The sequence below is a fragment of the Pimephales promelas genome, chromosome 2 (assembly GCF_988280905.1).
Source record: "Pimephales promelas chromosome 2, fPimPro1.hap1.1, whole genome shotgun sequence".
Taxonomy (NCBI): Eukaryota; Metazoa; Chordata; class Actinopteri; order Cypriniformes; family Leuciscidae; genus Pimephales; species Pimephales promelas.
Window position 1 is genome coordinate 9,171,209 of NC_142770.1, and position 20,979 is coordinate 9,192,187.

A 20,979-nucleotide genomic window follows, 5' to 3' on the forward strand; every position below is an offset into this window, starting at 1 on the left:
TTAAGTGAAATTACTGAACTTAAATATACAAGTTTGATAAAAATCATCATTAAAGAAGAAAATTTCAAATGGCATTTAGAGGCTTTTGCATCTGAACTCTTCATTTAAAGATTATATTTTATATTATATTTATAATTATTTCATTTTAAAAATGAGTTCAAAAATATACACATTTTTGTCAAGACAAAATATGTACCTGTTTTTTTTTTTATTGCAATACATTATTTTGACTTCTGTTTGGCAATTCTGCGAGCATATTATACATGGAAGCACTCAAGCTGAGACTTTGATGCTTTGAATTGAAAAGCTCTGTGTTCCCTAAAGTAAATCCTGGGTAGAACTGCAGAATTGTGCTGCTTTGGCCTCTGTGGGTGACGTAAAATAAGAAAAGAAAACCATTTTCCCCCTTTTTATATGTGCAACAAAGCTTTTGTCAATATTTAGTTTGGCATTTGCTCTTTTTTCGGATTAGTTCACCCCAAAATGTAAATTCTGTCAGTAATTACTCATCCTCATGTTGTTCCAACCCCGTAAGACTTTTGTTCATCTTCAGAACACAAATGAAGATATTTTTGATTAAATCTGAGAGTTGGATCACTCCTCCATAGGCTTCTTAGGGATTGAAACTTGTCGACATTTTCAATCCCTTAGAAGCCTATGGAGGAGTGATCCAACACTCAGATTTAATCAAAAGTATCTTAAACTGTGTTCTGAAAATGAATGAAAGTCTTGTATGGTTGGAACAGAATTTTAGGGTTCTTACCTTTGCAGGAGATCCCATCTCCCTCCAGGCCCCGAGGGCAGGGGCCACACCTGAAAGAGCCAAATCCGTTCATGCATCTGACTCCAGGAAAACATGGCCTTCTCACACACTCATTCACATCATCCTGACATGCGACACCTATGGACAGAAAACAAATATAATTATTATAATTATTATTAGCAATAAATGCATCTGTCCACCCAAAATGGACATTTGGTTTTTCTCGCAAATGTTTAAAACGCAAATTTTTTTAACCTGCTATATTAAGTTATCTTTAAATAAAACTGAATAGCAATTGCTCCCGTTCCACCACATCCCAAAGATGCTCTATTGGGTTGAGATCTGGTGACTGTGGGGGCCATTTTAGTACAATGAACTCATTGTCATGTTCAAGAAACCAATTTGAAATGATTCGTACTTTGTGACATAGGGCATTATCCTGCTGGAAGTAGCCATCAGAGGCCATATGGTGGCCATAAAGGGCTGTGGCATTTAAACGATGCCCAATTGGCACTAAGGGGCCTAAAGTGTACCAAGAAATCATCCCCCACACCATTACACCGCCACCACCAGCCTGCACAGTGGTAACAAGGCATAATGGATCCATATTCTCATTCTGTTTACGCCAAATTCTGAATGTCTCAACAGAAATCGAGACTCATCAGACCAGGCAACATTTTTCCAGTCTTCAAATGCCCAATTTTGGCGAGCTCTTGCAAATTGTCGCCTCTTTTCCCTATTTGTAGTGGAGATGAGTGGTACCCGGTGGGGTCTTCTGCTGTTGTAGCCCATCCGCCTCAAGGTTGTGCGTGTTGTGGCTTCACTAATGCTTTGCTGCGTACCTCGGTTGTAACGAGTGGTTATTTCAGTCAAAATTGCTCTTCTATCAGCTTGAATCAGTCGACCTATTCTCTTGCATCAACAAAGCATTTTCGCCCACAGGACTGCCGCATACTGGATGTTTTTCCCTTTTCACACCATTCTTTGTAAACCCTAGAAATGGTTGTGCGTGAAAATCCCAGTAACTGCATACCACGCTCAAAATTGGTTAAATCACCTTTCTTTCCCATTCTGACATTCAGTTTGGAGTTCAGGAGATTGTCTTGACCAGGACCACACCCCTAAATGCATTGAAGCAACTGCCATGTGATTGGTTGATGAGATAATTGCATTATTGAGAAATTGAACAGGTGTTCCTAATAATCCTTTAGGTGAGTGTATCCTGATTCATATACATGTAGATGTTTGTTTCTTATTGTCACTGTGAAGAACAATAGCATTTAGAGTCAATGATACGCTTCAGAACTCTGAAAAAAATGGCTTTTTATCCGATTATCCGTTATTCAAAGTTAAGCTTTATGCGTCCAAACACACTTCTCAGATACAGAGGTTGGACTCTAACCAAATATAAAGCACATTTGAAATTCAAATGAGAAATAACGGTGAAGCATTGTTTTTAGAGAATGACAATAATTTCCTGCACTTCTTTCCTCAGCTAAAGCATCAGGAGTCCACACCAAACACTGCTTTCAGCAAAGATAAAACATTTCTAGACCGATTCATCACTGTGTTTTGGCCTGTTTACTATTCCCAGTAGCAGAATAGCATACAGATACTCTTTCCTCTGTGTGGGTTCAGTAGCTGCTGGGCATTCGTCCATTTTTTCATTCGTATTTGTGTTGTTTTGTGGCTTCTCTTAGAAGTGTGTTTGAAGGGGATCTTTAATAATGTCCAAACCATCTGCAAAGGCCCAAAGCATTACGAGCAGCAGCAGAACACAAACTTTCATCCAATCAGCAGTGTCTGTTTATCTCACGCGCATGCAAATAGACAAACTCTCTTCTGACCTGGTTCGATATACGTACGCAGTGCGCCCTTAAAACACAACAAGGTAAAAATGCTTGAGTCCTGACAGAGCTTTTCATTTCAACTTCAAGCAGTCATTGCATTCAGCCAGGAAACACTAATTCACACATCACTGGTGAAGAGACTTCAACCACCAATCTCAGAAAAGACAGTGTGTGAAAACATCAACAGTTAAGCATTTATCTGAAATTCCCTGTTGCTTTGGAGCCTTTTGTTTTCACCCACATGTATTTGGCTGTTTTCAAGCTTGGAGAAACTAAATGAGCTCGTAGGTCATTACTAGAGCCGTTTTTTTTTTTTGTTTTTTTTTGGCAAGCTACGATTTTGTAATTGGATCACAAATGAATCTGAGCCAAGAGTTTGTGCTATTTTGACCTGCTTGGTGGTAATCAATACGAAAAATGCACACACTAGTCAAACCTAGTCATAATTGTTCCATGTGAAAGTTAAGGAAAGAAAATCTAACATAATGGAATACCTGAGAGTCCAGTAGGACACTGGCATTCGAACCCGTCGACCAGATCTACACAGGTTCCGACTCCACACGGACTGGAGCCGCATTCGTTCTGCTCATCCTGGCACAGGTCGCCATGGAAACCCGCCGGGCACACGCACAGGTACTCGCCGCTGCCCGCTGGATACTTGATGTTAGTCACACACGTCCCTCCATTCATGCAGCCACATGGCCGTACTATCACCTGTAACCATGGAAACGTGGACATAACTTTAAGCTAACGCAAATAGAAATAAAACTAAAACACTATAACTTAGTTTATTTATTATCAATGCTAACATATGAATTATTATCAATATTTAAATAATCACAAATAATTACAATATCTAATGATATATTGATTTAAATTTTGATTGAATTACAAATTAGAATATATAGGTACATGCGTTTGTGTGTACAACAGCTATATATATATATATATATATATATATATATATATATAAATGTGTATCAATGTTTTTCATTCATTTCTACACATATAGACTATTATATATATATATATATATATATTTATATTTATAATTTATAAAATTACAATTCACTATATAATATAAAAACTTAATATTAAAAATATAAAAGGTATATATATATATATATATATATATATATATATATATCCATGTATGTTTATATATATATATATATATATATATATATATATATATAAAATTATACACAGTGCACCCACACATATTATGTAAACACAAACCTTTATTTTGGATGCGATTTTGACAGCCCTAATATATATATATATATATATATATATATATATATATATATATATATATATATATATATATATATATATATATACACATATATATGAAGTAGCTTGCTGACTCTCAACTTTTTTCAGCATTGTTGCTAATTACAGTCTCTCTCTCTCTCTCTCTCTCTCTCTCTCTCTCTCTCGCTCTCTCTCTCATCCTCAATCGACTGCATCTCTCAAACTCAGACAGCATTTAATAAGCGCTAGCAGGCAGGAAGCAGATGCTTGTTAGCCGCCTAGGCCCCCCAAAAGATATGCAGAGGACGTTTGTCTTTCGTTGCACCGGCTTGCTGTGACACAGGACTCGGGAGAATCCCGGTAGCTGAATTCTGCTGTCCTTATGCCATGATAAGATATTTGACATACTGGGAACTCTAAATACCAACTCAAATTAAGGTAGCACGATGATACTGAATGATTACCATATTCATTCATATAGTACAGAATATACACAAGACTCCAAGGAACTTCAGAGAAGGTACATATGCAAAAATGCACCATTTTACTTGTCAATTGTCATCAAAGTTTAAAGTATGAAAGCAGGACCATAATCCAGTCCTGTTTCAATTATTAGTTTAATCTCGCTATGAATAAATGTTATTGAATAATTGTGAATAAACCCATCTTTGAAGGAGATCATACAAGCTTGGCATTTACATGTATTCATTTAGCAGACACTTTTATCCAAAGTGAAGAACAAATTGATTCACTAAAATGAATCAGATTGCCTCAACTCACATGATAAAATATGACAAAAACGCAGTGATGTAACATTTTGTAATTCTACAACTCTGCTCATTAGAAAATGTAGCTTGTTCCTGAAAATCCAACACTGTTCTACTAAAATGTAGTCAAGTTAGTATTGTGGCTGCTTTTATTTATATAATTTTTAATTCACTTTATTTTATAATTATAACTTTTTTATAATTATAATTGATATAGAATAAATTTATTTATTAATAGAATATATATATATATATATATATATATATATATATATATATATATATATATATATATATATATATATTAAGTTTAATTTATTTAATTTAATTTTATTATTTTATATTTAACTTTATTATTGTATATTTAATTTAATTAAATTTAATTTAAGATCCAGTTCTCCACTTCAACTTAATGATCTGAAACAAAAAAAAGAGTTTACAGGTTTGGAACAACATACATTTTTAGGAGGACTGTTCCTTTAAAACATCCAAGAAGAGACTTGGATCATTATTACAAAACTAACATTATTATTTACAAAACTGAAGTTTTCTTCATGTTTCATAGAAATTCATTTCTGTCCTAAGCATAAAAATCAGTCAGGCATCAATCTCTGAATGTCTCTCACCTCCACTTTAAATCTGCTCCGGGCATCACACTCATCAGACACAGTAAAATGAAAACTGTGTGCTTCTGACTCGTGCACTTTCCAGATGAGGAGCCCGGCCGGGGAAATTGAGGCCCCTGGGGGCCCCGTCTCCAGCTGGAAGAGTAGGGCCGAGCCCTCGGGGTCCGTGGCTGTGAATTGGTACACAAAATTCTCCCCTACAAAGGTCTGCAGGCCGTCCTGTGGCTTGTGGAAGGTCGGTGGACGATTAGCTGCGGAAATGAGAGGGGAATTTCAAGAAAGAATACTGTGAAGGAATCGCAGACTCCCAGAGCTGATCGACTGCAGAGGTTTTGTCGACTGCCGCTTTAAAAGTTTGAGCGCTATCAAGCAGGATGGATTCTGATTGGCTGTCAATGTTCTTGTCACTCACCAGCTGAAAAACAAAATGTTCTGAAAGTGATTCCAACGATATCATTCCTTGGTCGTTATTGTTATAGTTGTGGTGTGGATTTCCTATTCTAAAAATTAGAACAATTATTAAAACTTTACTGTTATTGTCCTTGTTGCGAACCTTAAGACCACAAGCCTTTGGTAAGATTCCAGTAGCTTTATGTTAGCTTGTTGCTAGCTAACGAAAAACTCTTCAACTCTTTTCCCGCCATTGACATTATTTGTCCGGCTTTCCATGTTTTATATATATATACATACATTAGGACTGTCAAACGATTAATCGCGATTAATCGAATCCAAAATAAAAGTTTTTGTTTACATAATATATGTGGGTGCACTGTGTATAATTATTTTATACATATAAATACACACATGCTTGTATATATTTAAGTAATATTTTCATGTATATACTGTATATAGATGTATAATTTATATTATATATAAATATAAATATTTTACATATAAGTAATATTTTTTCTTAAATATACATGCATGTGTGTGTATTTATAAATATATACAAAATAATTATACACAGTGCACCCATATATATTATGTAAACACAAACTTTTATTTTGGATGCGATTAATCGCGATTAATCGTTTGACAGCCCCGATATTTATATATATATATATATATAAAATAGCATTTATTATCCTTAGCTATTCATAAACTGCAAACTTTAACAGACCATATATAGTCTAAATATTATTATTGTTTTTATTTTTAAACACTTAATAATTGGAACATAATAAATTGAAACATATCATATATATTTGTGTGGTAAGAAATGTAAGAAATGTCTTACAGGCACAAAATGAAAATCTGTTTTTGTAATATCTGGCATGAAGACATGTGTGGGATAAAATCTGATTTAAAGCATCGTGTGTTTGTTTCCGACAGTTATTTCCCGCTTCTTGTTTCTTGAGAAACTTGACAAAAATCGCAACGTGGAGCAAAAATATCAATCTTAAGTGACATGCAATTATCCACAACAGAACCACAGAAAATAAACCAACCCTGATCGTGGAATATGAAAGCATTCTCTGCACCAATATGTCACTCATATTCAAAATCTCATTCTCGAGCAGCGTGATGTATATGAGTTTGTGTGTTTCTGGCTGGGAAATGTCAACTAACAACAAAATGCTCCATAAATCTGTTCTGACATCATAAGGGGTAAACAAACCCAATGTATAATACCATGATAACATTCAGCTAAACATACTGTTGCCATTTTATCAATGCAAACATGCAAACCATGTAAAAAAACAAAAACAAACAAATGCTAATTGTTTCAAAATGGTCTGATGTATATTTTCCTCAGTTATGCGACAGTTCAGCTGCAGCACAAATGCTCATTTGAATCACTTAACATTTAAATTTCTTGATGATCATCTCATCTAAACTTAATTTGTCTGCATGAATGAATGGACTCTCAATTTTGCCACAGAATGGTGGGGAAAAAAGCATGGCAGAAGCACAGGGGAAATAACTATCAGGAAGATAAGTGGGTGTGAGGTGAATGGGTATAATGTTCCTTCATGCTGAATGGTGTGTGTGTGTGTGTGTGTGTGTGTGTGTGTAGAGTCTTCAGATAGCATCAGCCCGGACCTCATTTGCAGTTCAGGCAAACAGACGGATGTTTACTGGATGTTCTCACTGTACATGGGCATGGTGTTGGAATGTGTGGATAAAGAAGAGGGAGTTTTTGCTGAAATGAAATGCAACATGATCCCTAAACAACTTGACATTTTGTGTGTTTGTAATGTTGTTACACTCTAAAAAATGCTGGGTTGTTTTAACCCAACTTTGGGTCAAATATGGACTAACCCAGCCGTTGGGTTAAATTTTTACATTACATTTTTAACCCAACATTTCGGGTTTGTCCATATTTGACCCAAAATTGGGTTAAAACAACCCAGCATTTTTTAGAGTGTACTTGTGTGTCTAATTGTTTTGCTATATTTAAAATCCAAGTAAAACTCTTAAATAGGACTTATGTGGTTGGTCTTTTTCAAAAAGGCTCATCAATCTTAATTAAAATGCTATAAAACAGAAAACTATACTATTATTAAGAGAGAGATTGTGCTGTATAATAATAATAATTATTATAATATAATCAAATATTAAAATGTCTAACATTAAAAGGTACAAATGTAAAATAATTTTATATAACACAATAATATACTTTAATACAATACATAATATTACTTTTATGTAATAAATAATAATAATAATAATATTTTATTATTTTTATTATTAGTAATAGTAGTAGTATTAGATATATGTTGGGTTATATATATATATATATATATATATATATAATGTATATTAATTAAAATAATTATACACAGCACACACAAATATATTATGTAAACACAAACTTTTATTTTGGATGCGATTAATCACAATTAATCTTTGCACAGCCCTAATAATTATTAATACAAATATTTGAAAATATATTTAATATTGATATAATATTTGTTAAGAATAATATTAATAATAATAACAATTATTAACATTATGGTTATTAAATATAATGTATGTAATGTAATACAACTTATTTTAACATAACATAATATTATTTAATGATTATTATTATTATTACTGGTGGTGGTAATATTAGAAGAAAGGAGAGTTTGTGCTATATAATAATAATAATGATAATAACCATTATTATTATTATTACTAAAATAAAATAATTAATAATAAAAATATTTAATGTTAACATATTCTATATTATTATTATTATTTTATAATAATTCGATTTTATTAACAATTTGTGAAAACAGAACATTGTTTCGCCAAATTGTTTATTCAGATAATTGGCATTTTATAAAATGAATAAGACATGCGAGGGTGTGTCAGGCCATTTACGCGAGAACGCTCGCGGGTGAAAACGTAAAAATATTTTATCGGATGTGCCTTTCGTTTACACGGTGACGACGTTTTTGGGGCTTAAAAACACAAAAAAGTGAAACCACCCTCCAGAGTGGAAATCTTAAAAACGCAAAAGTCTGCTTGACAGAGAACGTTGTACGCAGGCGCGCGGACTTGGTGTTGTTGTGTGGCAGTGCTCCACATTGCAACCTAGCCGCCTGGAGTGCACACTACATCAAATAACACACTTTTGCGTCACCATATGCACACGGATTTTCCACCAATGACGCTTGTCTAAACGCAAAATAAAAAGTAATAACACAACACCACTTTTGTGTTTTCTCTTCAGATTGTTTCTGTGTAAACATAGCCTAAATAGTGTTTTTACCACAGCAAAAGCTGGTTCACTTTCACACAACTTTGCATCATGCTCAACAGCCCCTCTTAACTGTGGTAAATCCACTACAGTTCTACGTCTAATACTTCATCAGTGTCCTATAAACATCCTCCAGTTCGTCTACTGAGACGAAAACAATATTTAAAAGAACCTAATGAATTATTACACATCACGACATGCCTGAAGTCCTCTCAGTGTGATAATAAAACCAAAACTAAAGTTTATGACCTAATGCTTTACTTCACTTTTTGCAATGCTGTAAAATACAGATATGCAATGTCAGCTAATTGAAATCCACAGCTAGCATATTCCAGCTGACTCGCCACATAACGTCTCTGTTTAGCTGCTGTAAAAAAGTCTGTTCGTAAAGCGGGGCGCTTTTAACTTCTAACAAACTCAAAGTAATAGCAAGACAGCGCATCCTTTCAGATCTCCCTTCCTACATCCTTTTATAGTTTGATAATGAATAATGCAGTAAGTGCTTCACACAATATTCAGTTAAATACATCTTGTAAAGGTCACAATCAGTCAGTCTAAACAGCTCTTCGTTATTTTATAGGACTTTTTTTAAGAGCAGGGGTGGGATTCGAACCTAAATCTGCCATATGAACATCACGGCTCAATGCATCTGCAGCATGTTATGAAATACTAGACCACAGCTCGTATTTGAGATCTTTTTGAATGGATTTGTCTTTATTAGCACCAAATTAGATTTCAATTGGACTGTGCCGTAGAAGGTTGTTGGGTCGCGTCCAATGGCTTGTAACTTTATTTGTAGCGTAATGGTGTGCTGTGATTGTAACAAGTACAGATAATGTTCAATAACGTGAGCTATTGCCATAAGATCTCGGTTTGACTTCAAATCGACTGTGCTTACCTTGATTAATGGACCAGGTGTATTTGGAGGCCGTGGAGTTACACAGGAGACACGGAACAGAAGGGCTGGAGTCTCCCTCGGCAAAACACATCCCATCTATATTACACGTCCTCTCCTGAGAGAGAGAAAGAAAGAGGGAAGAACTGTTATTATTGTTCATGAAAACTAATTAAAGAAGGTCTTAAGAGATACAAACAAACAAATTATATTAAAATAGATACATAACTGGGTGAACTAAATTACATTAAACTAAGCTAAAAAACTAAAAATAAACTGAAAATAATTATTAAAATAACAGAAAGTAAAAAAACTGAAAGTAAACTAGATTACATGAAACTAAAATAAAATAAAAAATATAATACAATATGTTACTATTATCATAACCCTAAAATAAAAAAATAAAAATAAAAAAGGATAGCTTGAATTTTTTTAATTAATAATATAAAATATTATATAAAATATGTAAAAAAAAATATAATAATAATAATAAACTATATAACCCTGAACACATTTTTATCCAAAGTGACTTTTTTTGTACTTTCCCTGGGATCAGTGTTGCCAAGTCTGTGGTTTTCCTGCAGAATTGGGCTGTTGCCGCAGGTAAAAAAAAAAAAAGAAAGAAAAAAAAGTGCCTTGTGGGTTGATTTCCACCTGTAAATAAGATTTCGGTGCTCAAACACCCCCAAAACACCCCAAGACGTACAAATTCAGTTGAGAAGTTGGCCAAACGACGCTTTTGGGCTACTTTTGTTGCAAACACCTGGCAACCCTGCTTGGGATTCGAACTTACAACCTTGTTGTTGTTAGTGTTCAAATTTAGCAATTGAGCTAGAAAGAAAGAAAGCGTGGAGATATTTTGCTACTGTTCACGGTTACTGGCACTCAAACCAACTTCCCCTGTCAATTCTTTCAGATAAAGCTCAACCGTATTTGCTATAAACCACCAAAGTATAAAGCTTGGCAACGATAGCATCTCTATATTTCAAGTTTTTAATATCCAGTGGGACGTGTCAGTCGCAGCGCCCGGAGGACATGCGTGGCAAAGCAGAGACGATAAACACAGACCAAACGGATCCACCTAGATAACTCATCTCTCACGGTGAGATTACATGCTACTGTATGTGGCAGTCGGAAACCCAGAGAAAGAAAGCGCGAGCGAGTATGTCAGGTGCTCAAGGGATTGGTCTCCATGTTGTGAACATATCTGTTTTCCACATCCACGCTCTGGGGTTTTCCAACACACACACACACCCTCGCGTATCGCAGCTGTCCTGTTGCAGTTAAGACAGTAAACGGGCTATGACAGACTTTTTGCCTTTTGAGTTCATAAACCCGCATCCTCTGCGACTTATTTTCCAGTGGAAAATCCAGGCCATTAGTTGAGGAAGTCATTTTGCGCACAGTGAATATAAAGTTCAGGATGATGGACAGATGGATAAATGAACGGAAGGGAAGCTGTGCAGGAACAATCATGGATGGCTTTAATACAGTGCTAGAAACAATCTTCATCTGTTCAGAAGATTTTAAACCAAACAGGGGCTACAACAGCAGAAGACCCCACTGGGTACCACTCATCTCCGCTACAACTAGGAAAAAAAGGATACAATTTGCAAGAGTTCACCAAAATTGGGCAGTTGAAGACTAAAAATGTCTGATGAGTCTCGATTTCTGTCGAGACATTCACATGGTAGAGTCCGAATTTGGCGTAAACAGAATGAGAACATGGATCCATCATGACTTGTTACCACTGTGCAGGCTGGTGGTGGTGGTGTAATGGTGTGGGGATGATTTCTTGGCACACTTTAGGCCCCTTAGTGCCAATTGGGCATCGTTTAAATGCCACGGCCTACCTGAGCATTGTTTCTGACCATGTCCATCCCTTTATGGCCACCATGTCCCCATCCTCTGATGGCTATTCCAGCAGGATAATACACCATTTCACAAAGCTCGAATCATTTCAAATTGGTTTCTTGAACATGACAATGAGTTGACTGTACTAAAATGGCCTCCGCAGTCACCGGATCTCAACCCAATAGAGCATCTTTGGGATGTGGTGGAACGGGAGCTTCGTGCCCTGGATGTGCATCCCACGAATCTCCATCAACTGCAAGATGCCATCCAATCAATATGAGCCAACATTTCTAAAGAATGCTTTCAGCACCTTGATGAATCAATGCCACGTAGAATTAAGGCAGACACAGTATTAGTATATGGTGTTCCTAATAATCCTTTAGTTGAGTGTATATTGTATATATATATAAATAGTCAGTAATAATACTTAAAATTATATAACACATCAAATTAGTCATGAATTAATTACTAAGAAGAACTATCAAGAAATGTATTCCTACATCTCCCATACATTTTATTTCAATAGCTTCAGCAGTGACATCACTATTTATGTCTTCTTTTTTTCCTGTAGTTTCTAAAAATGTATTTCCATACTAAATTGTGATTAGTCTGTGATTTCATGCATCTATCTATTTACAATCACTTTTAAATGATAAAGGCGCAGTCAATTTCTCATAAACCGCCAACATCATGTTCGAAAACTGCAGAATGGCTCTGATGTTTATAACAAACCTAAACTTACTTAAAAGTTAAACTTTTAAATTTCCATCAGACAATGCAAATACAGTTAAAAATCAATTTAACCCATAACTTGTTGGAAAAAATGCTATGTATGCGTATTTTTTTCACATTTTCTATGCTATTTTGTAGATGAAAAACAACAACTATTTACAATCTATTGGCCTATTCAAGACTATATCATTACCTTCAGCTTGCAACGTCCAGAGGGATTCACACACAACTGGCAAATACCGTCGTAAAGGGTTAAAAATTTCCCCTTGCTGTACTGACGACCATCATTAGTCACCTGAAGAAGAAAAAGAGAGACAGAGAGGTTTAAATACATATGATAGATAAGTGAATGTGGTATTACATTCACTCAAGGTCAAAAGAGAACATTTAATTTTTAAGGTAATGTGCAGTCAAACAGCCATAATTTATCGCAAAACAAAGAAAATTTGTGATGAAGACAAACTAATTCCACATTATGCTGTTCATTACATGGCTTTTTACTAAATTTGCTACTTGGTGTGATCATTTTACATGAATATTGATTTAAGTCATAAAAATAAATATTTTAAATATCTTAAAAAACAGGTAATTATGTATGTTGGCATTGCATGCAAAATAACGTTTTCATTAAGATAATGCAAAATGCATATTCAGAAATATTTACGATCTGCAAACTTCCGCCACTGGCAGGTGATGCAAAAAAGCACGTCTTCTTGTAACACTTCAGAGCATCTTTAGCAGCACAAGTTTGAGTAAATCCAAAAGCGAGGTTCATTTTTCAACCCCTCAGTGAGTGTTTAATCCCACAAGCCTTTGAGATTAATGCGGGCAGGAGTTTAGGTGGATTTCGAGATGTATTATCTCACAGATTCGTCTTTGCTCTGACCTTCGGAGACACCCTGTGGCTCTCTGAACGCAATTTATGTTAATGATTCCTCATCACGAGCTATCCATTTTTTACAACAGTAAACACACTCATTAACACACACACATAGATCAAGGCCCACTTTGGGACCAAGCGATAAGGTCAATGATCTCACAACCTGAATTGAGTTTACAAACTTTTTAATGTTTATGTTCGCCATATTCTTAAAGGTAAAGTCAGATTGGTTTCCTACATGGGCCGTCAAAGCATAAAAATGATTAAAATGATTGTGTTGCCTTTATGGCTGTCATTCAGAACGGAAGAGCTCTCCTCCATCTCATGGTTTGATGATTTCGACAGATATAATATTTTAAAGCGCCCAGGTACGCATCATTTAGCTTGGCCTCAAACAGCGCGTGTGACGGCATAAATTCAGGCTGGTTTTAAGCGTTAAAACCCACAACTGTGAAGGAGACTTCGGGTGTAATTACATTTTCGCCAATATAGAGAAGCTGGCGCTTCATCTTTCAATCACAATGGAAAGTTTAGGAAAAGATGGCCTGCTTTTATCAGACTGATGACATTTTGATTCATTCAGTCACTGCAAAAAATGGCAGTGGGAAATCAATCACACGAACCCTCAGACATTTTCCTGTCCCTGAGATTGATGGACAGGTACCTTAATCTCCCATCTGGCATAGGGCTGCTCGCTGGCCATGAAGTCCACCGTGTCGACGGCCATGTTGCCGAGTCGAGGGACGGAGCATTCCACTGCTTTGGAGCTCAGGAAGGACGCTTTGGTAGTCCCTTCCTCTTTAGGGATCCAAACGCCATTTGTGTGCTAAAAAACATCAGCAAAAAAATAAATAAATAATTGACTTGTGGTAATAGAAGTATATTTTTGCATACTTTTAAAGCATGAAAATAATATACCGTCAAATAATACTTAAGTGTGAACTGGATGTAATGTTTTCAGACACTGTTATTTAATATTTACAATGACATGAAACTGATATTAAACATTAGAGTGCTTTTTGACCGATTGGCTTAAGTACATTACTTAAGTAACTAAATGTACAAGCAATTTTGGTAAACTAAATTACAATTTAATGTAATTTCTATCACATTTGTAATGATGTAGTTGCAATTTTGTACATTCAAATATCACACAAGAGTTAAAGGTTTTTACATGTGCATATGTTAGTAAACACATCAAATTATGTGTACTTTAAAGCATTAAATTATTAAAACATAATGATTTAAAATCAACTTAATTTCACAATATTACCAAGAGCACTTTTAGTCATAGTGAACTCTTTAAGTGCACTTAAGTGGCCTTTTATTTCATTAGCATTTGATTTACTATGGGATAATTCACCTAAAATTAATATTTTTTTAATAATTTATTTTCCCAAACTGTATGACTTTGTTTCTTTCGTGGAAGACAAAATGAGATATTTTGAAGAATGTTCTGGCCGCTCTTTTCCATATCATGAAAGGATTGGAACAACATTGCACAAATCGCAAGAAAATGTGGCAAATGAAATTAAACGTGACATTTTTAAATAGAAATATGGAAATAGTATTTGCTTGGAAAACATACTCCAAAAAACCTAACCCTAACTTCGAAAAAGGCCTTTTATTTTCCAGTGTACATACATGTGGAAATGTTCATTTTTAAAGTGACTTTTCTTTAAATTCAACAAACTTTTATCAGAAGATTAGAGCAATATTCACCTCTGAACCTTCAATGTTTGAGAGAAACAGAAACAGCTTGCCAAATCAATTTGCTCAAATGGGATGACCCCACAGAGGAGGTGAAATGCCTTTCTGGGAAAAAGACAGCGAGTGGTGGACTTTAAATGAGAGAAAAGAATAAAGGGAGCATATTCAGAATTACATGGTGGATGTATACATGTCAAAGTATACATGGCCTTTTTATAGATTCAGAAGCACTAACCTCTTCAAGGTTAAGAATGATTTTGAGTTATTGGGGTCTCCGATTATGAGGGTTAAACTCAGCCCTTCAGGGCAGCGATTTGACATCATTAAATGAACTTCGAGTGGAAAGCTTTTAAGTAAAACAATATTCACAGCACATAATGTGTGCTTTTGCATGTTGTTTACCAGTCTTATTGCACCGTGTTTTCTTTGTATGTTCTCTGCTGTGTTGACTGATGACTGTTTTTATTGCTTTCTTTATCTCATCAGATATCCCCCTATGTCGTTCCCCTTATTCTTCTAATTAAATACACAAACAGATGGCAAGCAGGTATTAAAAAAAGGCATGCGAAGATTCATAAAGACTCTTTGATGAAATATTAAAGAAGACAGGATTAGAATAGTCGACTGTGATCTTGGCCATTAAAACAAACAAAATTATATTCAATTAAGTGCGGGGCCTTGTTTTCGCGGCTATACTTCCTGCTCACTAGTGCGCATGTCTGGTCCCGAAATCACTTCTGCGCAAACTCAAGTTCCAAGATGTCAGCGCCATGTCGAGATACTGGCGGCTTCACTTCTTTGACGCAAAAAGTTTTGACGCAGATCGCAGTGTTGTAGTCGAGACCACCTCACTCGAGTCCGAGTCAAGACCGAGACCAGAGAGAGTCGAGTCCGAGACCAGAGAGTCGAGTCCGAGTCGAGTCCAAGACCAGAGACGGTCGAGACCGAGACCAGTGAGGGTTGATTACCTAATTTACTTTTATTTACTTAGAGAAATCTTTTTTTTTTTTTTTACTGAATTTGCTTAGAGTTTAAAAAAATATGATCAGTTTAGGGTAAAAAGGTCACATGGTAGGTGGTATTAAAAGTAATTTTATTACAATTTGTCATGCGCAGTTGCGCACTAGAAAATCACCAATCACTGGGCGTGTCAATCAATTTAAATAAATATTTTATTAACATACATTAATAATCATGAAAAATATTTTGAATTGAACTCGAGTGGACTCGGGAATAAGTCCAAGTCCTAAAAAAAAAAAATGTTTGAGTACGAGTCAATTCCGAGTCCAAATGCACACGAGTCCATGACCATTAAAATATGGTCTCGAGCCCGAGTCCGAGACGAGTCCGAGTCTCGAGTACTACAACACTGGCAGATCGAGTTTGAATCCGACTTTTGCCAAAATCACTCGACTCCCTTTTCCCATCACATATGAAATTTATTTCTTTTCAATAAAAATTGAGAAAATATTTGAAAATTGGAAATAAAGTGTATAACGTGTTTTATAAGCTCAAATGGTCGGCTTGCTCTGTTCTGTGATGAGCGTTCGTGACTCTCCTGTTCAAACTTGTTCATCAAAAATCTTTTTTCGTGTCATTTGGTTCATTCAACGAATGAAATGAACAAATTGACTGAGGAAAAGATTCTTTCATTTTGATAAATGAGTTCGAACAGGAGAGTCACATCAGAGAACAAAGCAAGGCGAGCATTTGAGCTTATAAAACTTAAACTTTGTTATTTTTTTTAAATAAGCGATCATTTCGCTTGATAAGACCCTTATTCATGGTCTGGAATCGTTTAAAGCCCTTTGAACAGTTTGCACTGAAACTGTCTTTTGGACCTTGAACCGTTTGTTTCCATTGAAGTCCATTATATGGAGAAAAATCGTGGAATGTTTTAATCAAAAACCTTAATTTCTTTTCGACTGAAGAAAGAAAGACATGGACATTTTGGATGACATGGGGGTGAGTAAATTATCAGTAAAAGTTTTTTTAAAAAAAAGTGAACTACTCCTTTAAGTTACCTTTTGATACAGTCTTTGTGTATATACATAAATCTCCTGACCCATCGTCTTCATCCTCATCTAATTTTCTGTCGCTCTACATAAGTCATCTGGTATCATTGACCCGATTGGCTATGAGCTACGTACAGGCGCATTTGATAAGCCCCTTTCACACAGAGATTCCAGAAAATACACGGATAATATGACCCAGCATTTGTCCCGGAATTGTTTGATTTTGGTTCATTCACACTGCCAGTGATTTGCCGGGATCTGTGAGTGCGTTCATACACAACCCGTAAAAATCCCGGGAAGACACATGACGTCAGGATGAGACGTATAACGGACGCGTCGAAAACATGTAAACGCGCATACCGTACACGCGCTGGTGAACGATCTCAGCTTCAGTACGGATAGTGAGGAGCTCCTGGTCTCTGCTTCGCTCCGGTTTGCAGGTATTTGTTCGTCCTTTCTTTGTTGATGACGAACACAAACTTTCTTCTAAGAGCAACAGAGTCGCGCGATGGCACGAGCGTCATCACTATGACACACCCTTTACGGCATTGGTCCTGGCTTTTGTTCACACAGCGCGCGTTCCGGGACTGATTACGGCAATGTTACTAGGTCCCCAACCCGGCATCAATCCCAGAAACAATCCCAGGTCGTGTTTGCGTTCACACAGAAGGCGTTCTGGCAATTTCCCGGCAATTTCCTGGGATCAACTCGCTGTGTGAAAGGGGCTATAGACAATCGTAGCACCCAATAATACGGCTCTGGGCATTCGTAAACCACGACAGGCTAGATAGGGAGGGCTTTAATGTCCACAAAATAAACACAAGTGAAATCATTAATGTCTGACCTTTAATCTGATCACGAGACATGCAAGGCCAGGTGAGTCGATGAAACCCATCCCGAAAACCCTCACGCTGTCACAGTCGAACTCACGTACATCACACAAACCGCCGTTCTCAAGATCGGTGACTTCTATTGGCTGACCTGAGGAAACCAAAGAAACAAAGAATTTACAGCAATAGGAACAAATATGAAATTGTTAGGGGTTTGTTTAAATAACATTAAGAAGTACATTAGTAATAGTGCCTTTCATAATATTTTCTGATTGTAAGTCTCTAGGGGCGTGGCCTGCCTGAAGGGCATGGCTTGTGTATGGGTTTTGACATTGAAGTTTTACTACTCAAGAATACACCCATAAATAAATACACACAATTGTGGGAGAAAACTGAAGTATTATGCACTTTTCTGTGTTACAAGGTAAAAACCAATGTTCCTTTGTCATTCATCTCAACAACCTCATACAAAAAAGAAAACGTCTTTCAGTCGAATGAGACTGCAAAAATGACAGTCTGCAGTCTACTCATTGTTGATTCATTGAAAAGGCACTATAGTCTCGTTAAACCCAGAAACTCTATTGTAAATTAATGTGAAATCTTTAAAAATGTACTCTGCAGAAACCGCCACATCCTTTCCGAAAACCACCAGTAAAAAAAGTTTACGGGGCTCAAATGGAAAAATGCAACAGCGGCAGTTTGAAAGACGTCAAAACGAAAGTAGTACACTGCCACTAACAAACACAAAAACAAAACAATCCAGGCTTTAAGCTATTCCAAATGTTCAGCCTGCTGGATTCTGACCCTGCCAGTCTGCATTTGCCATTAAACAGAGAACGGATACATGCTGAAAATATCACAGTACAATTAGAGCAGTGGAGTATAACGTTCCCTATAACTGAGGTTCTTGAATAATGCAAACGAGTAAATACGAGCTTGTTTGGGCATCTCTCAGGCCTTATAAAACACAACAACATTTAATATGGTTTCAGCGACAGGCTGAAATGACTTTACCGAGGCAGCATTACGCTTTCTTAATGCCATTATCGCTCCCATCTTGGCTCATTTCAAATCAGTGTTTTTATTACCAGAGCATAACCTTACGTTCAGATCTCCGCAGGGTGGAAGTCTATTTAAATCACATTTCTGAGACGCAAACTAAAATGGATGTTCTGGGATGGCATGCTAAACTAAGCCATAAGTGGAGAATATCTAAAAAAAAAAAAAAAAAAAGGAAGGAAGGAAAACAATAAAAGATATGCGAGAAAATGATCCTCAAAGGAGAACAATTAAGCACAGAAGTGAGTGCTAATGAATTTTAGCCTCATCAAAGAACTTCCTCCAGATGGTCTCATTTTGTGTAATTTTACACTTGGTAAAGAATTGCAATAAAATAATTACGAAAACAAATCGCCCCTTAGCACTGTTTAGGAAAGATATACTACCATCCGAGACATTCTTCAAGGTCATTTTAAATTATTGAAGAAAAAGGGTCGATATTAAATGTTTTGTTAGCTTAAAATAAAAAATAAAAAATCATATTAAAATATTATTTCATGTGATGCATTTTTATAAACATCTTTGCATGCATATTTAGCTTGTCATTTAATTTCTATAACATACATTAAAATTGTTTTACTAATATATATATATATATATATATACATATATATATATATGTGTGTGTGTGTGTGTGTGTGTATATGTATATGTATATTGTAATGTTGATGCTAATCTTTGATGCTAATGAAAAAAATACTCTTTACAATTAGCATGTTATGTAAATTTAAAACAATTGGCAAGCAAAAAAAATGTTATTAGCAATTGAACCAAGGATCATCATGGCTTTACCACACAAACTAGGACCTTAAAAAAGCTTTAATCCTCACTTTAGGAGTGCCACAAATATACCTTCCTAATCGCCTCAGAGACAAAATGTCCAGCTCAGCAGGTCAGTGAGGTGATTTTCAGACTTTCCCATGATTCACTCTGTTCCCGAGCTCCTAAAATGCAGTTCTGAACCAGACAAGCCTCGAGCATCGACGCAGTGCGCGCACACACAAATACACACACTCACACACTGTCCCTGACCGGCCAGGAAGGGAGCGTGAGAGATATTCAGGAGTTTTTAATCTCTGCCACAAGGGCGAACGCTTGTGCTTTATGTTTGAAGAGAAATGATAAATGAGGAACGATCGGATGACTCACTGAACCTGCTGTAAAAAAAAAAAAATGAGTCCGAGATGAATCCAAGCGGAGTCCTTTCTACAGAATGTGACCCCTGCCTCGCTGCTGAAAATCACAACTGAATGAAGGCAATAGTGAGGTTTTCCAGACTGTTCCACTATTGAATGAAACCCAGATATGCAGAGGTATTGAATATGGTCTGATTGCCTTTTCTATCGACTTGCTTTTCACTCTACCTGGATTATATGGGAAAGAAAGTAGTAGTAGTGCCAAATGAGTCCTGGACACCCTTCATTGAGGCAGTAATAGCATAAAATGTGCCAGAGGACTAAGAGAATATGTGTGGAAACTGAAATCTAACCTTTTATCTCTCATTCATCTGCTCTACAAGCAGAAAAAAACAACAACATATGAGTTTGGAACATAAATAATGACTGAAATTTCCTTTTTGGGTGCACTGTCCCTTTAAAAGGGTCATAGAGCAGCATTAGTCCTGTTATAGCATTCACATTTCCAAACATTCCTTTTCTACGACGTTAGTAGTATAGTATAGAAAAAAATGTTTATCGATTCAATCTTTGTGTAAAAACGCCTTTCCAATCAAATAATGAGAGATGAAAAAATAGCTGTAGTTATTACGTTCAGTTCCTTCATCAATCTGGAAATTGAAGGCCAGGTTGAGTACAATGAAAATTTGTGGAATAAAGTGTGCTCTGTCGTACGTTTTGATTAATGTAGAATGGAGAGAACTAGCATACAGAACACAGTAAACTATATACTAGCCTACATGCTAACATACATAGCATGCTAACATAACTATTTGCACATTATGAGGCCAAAAGATAAGAGAAGACATGCAAAAATCCGCATTTGACTGGATGAAGTGCAAATAAAGTCAACCAAAAACGCTTAGGCATAAATGTGT

General features: G+C 35.9%; 1 protein-coding gene across 3 annotated transcripts in view; it reads right to left on the minus strand.

Annotated features, from left to right (window-relative positions):
- The window catches only part of LOC120480666 (von Willebrand factor D and EGF domain-containing protein), a 65,918-nt gene that overhangs the window by 21,158 nt on the left and 23,781 nt on the right, over positions 1 to 20,979 (minus strand). For all 3 annotated transcript variants that reach the window (XM_039673988.2, XM_089134592.1, XM_089134587.1), the window contains 7 exons: positions 17,882 to 18,018; positions 13,977 to 14,138; positions 12,626 to 12,727; positions 9,850 to 9,964; positions 5,264 to 5,514; positions 3,108 to 3,327; positions 764 to 901 (listed from right to left, as the gene is read on the minus strand). In XM_039673988.2, the coding sequence (XP_039529922.2) occupies positions 764 to 901; positions 3,108 to 3,327; positions 5,264 to 5,514; positions 9,850 to 9,964; positions 12,626 to 12,727; positions 13,977 to 14,138; positions 17,882 to 18,018 (1,125 nt within the window). The remainder of the gene's footprint in view (positions 1 to 763; positions 902 to 3,107; positions 3,328 to 5,263; positions 5,515 to 9,849; positions 9,965 to 12,625; positions 12,728 to 13,976; positions 14,139 to 17,881; positions 18,019 to 20,979) is intronic.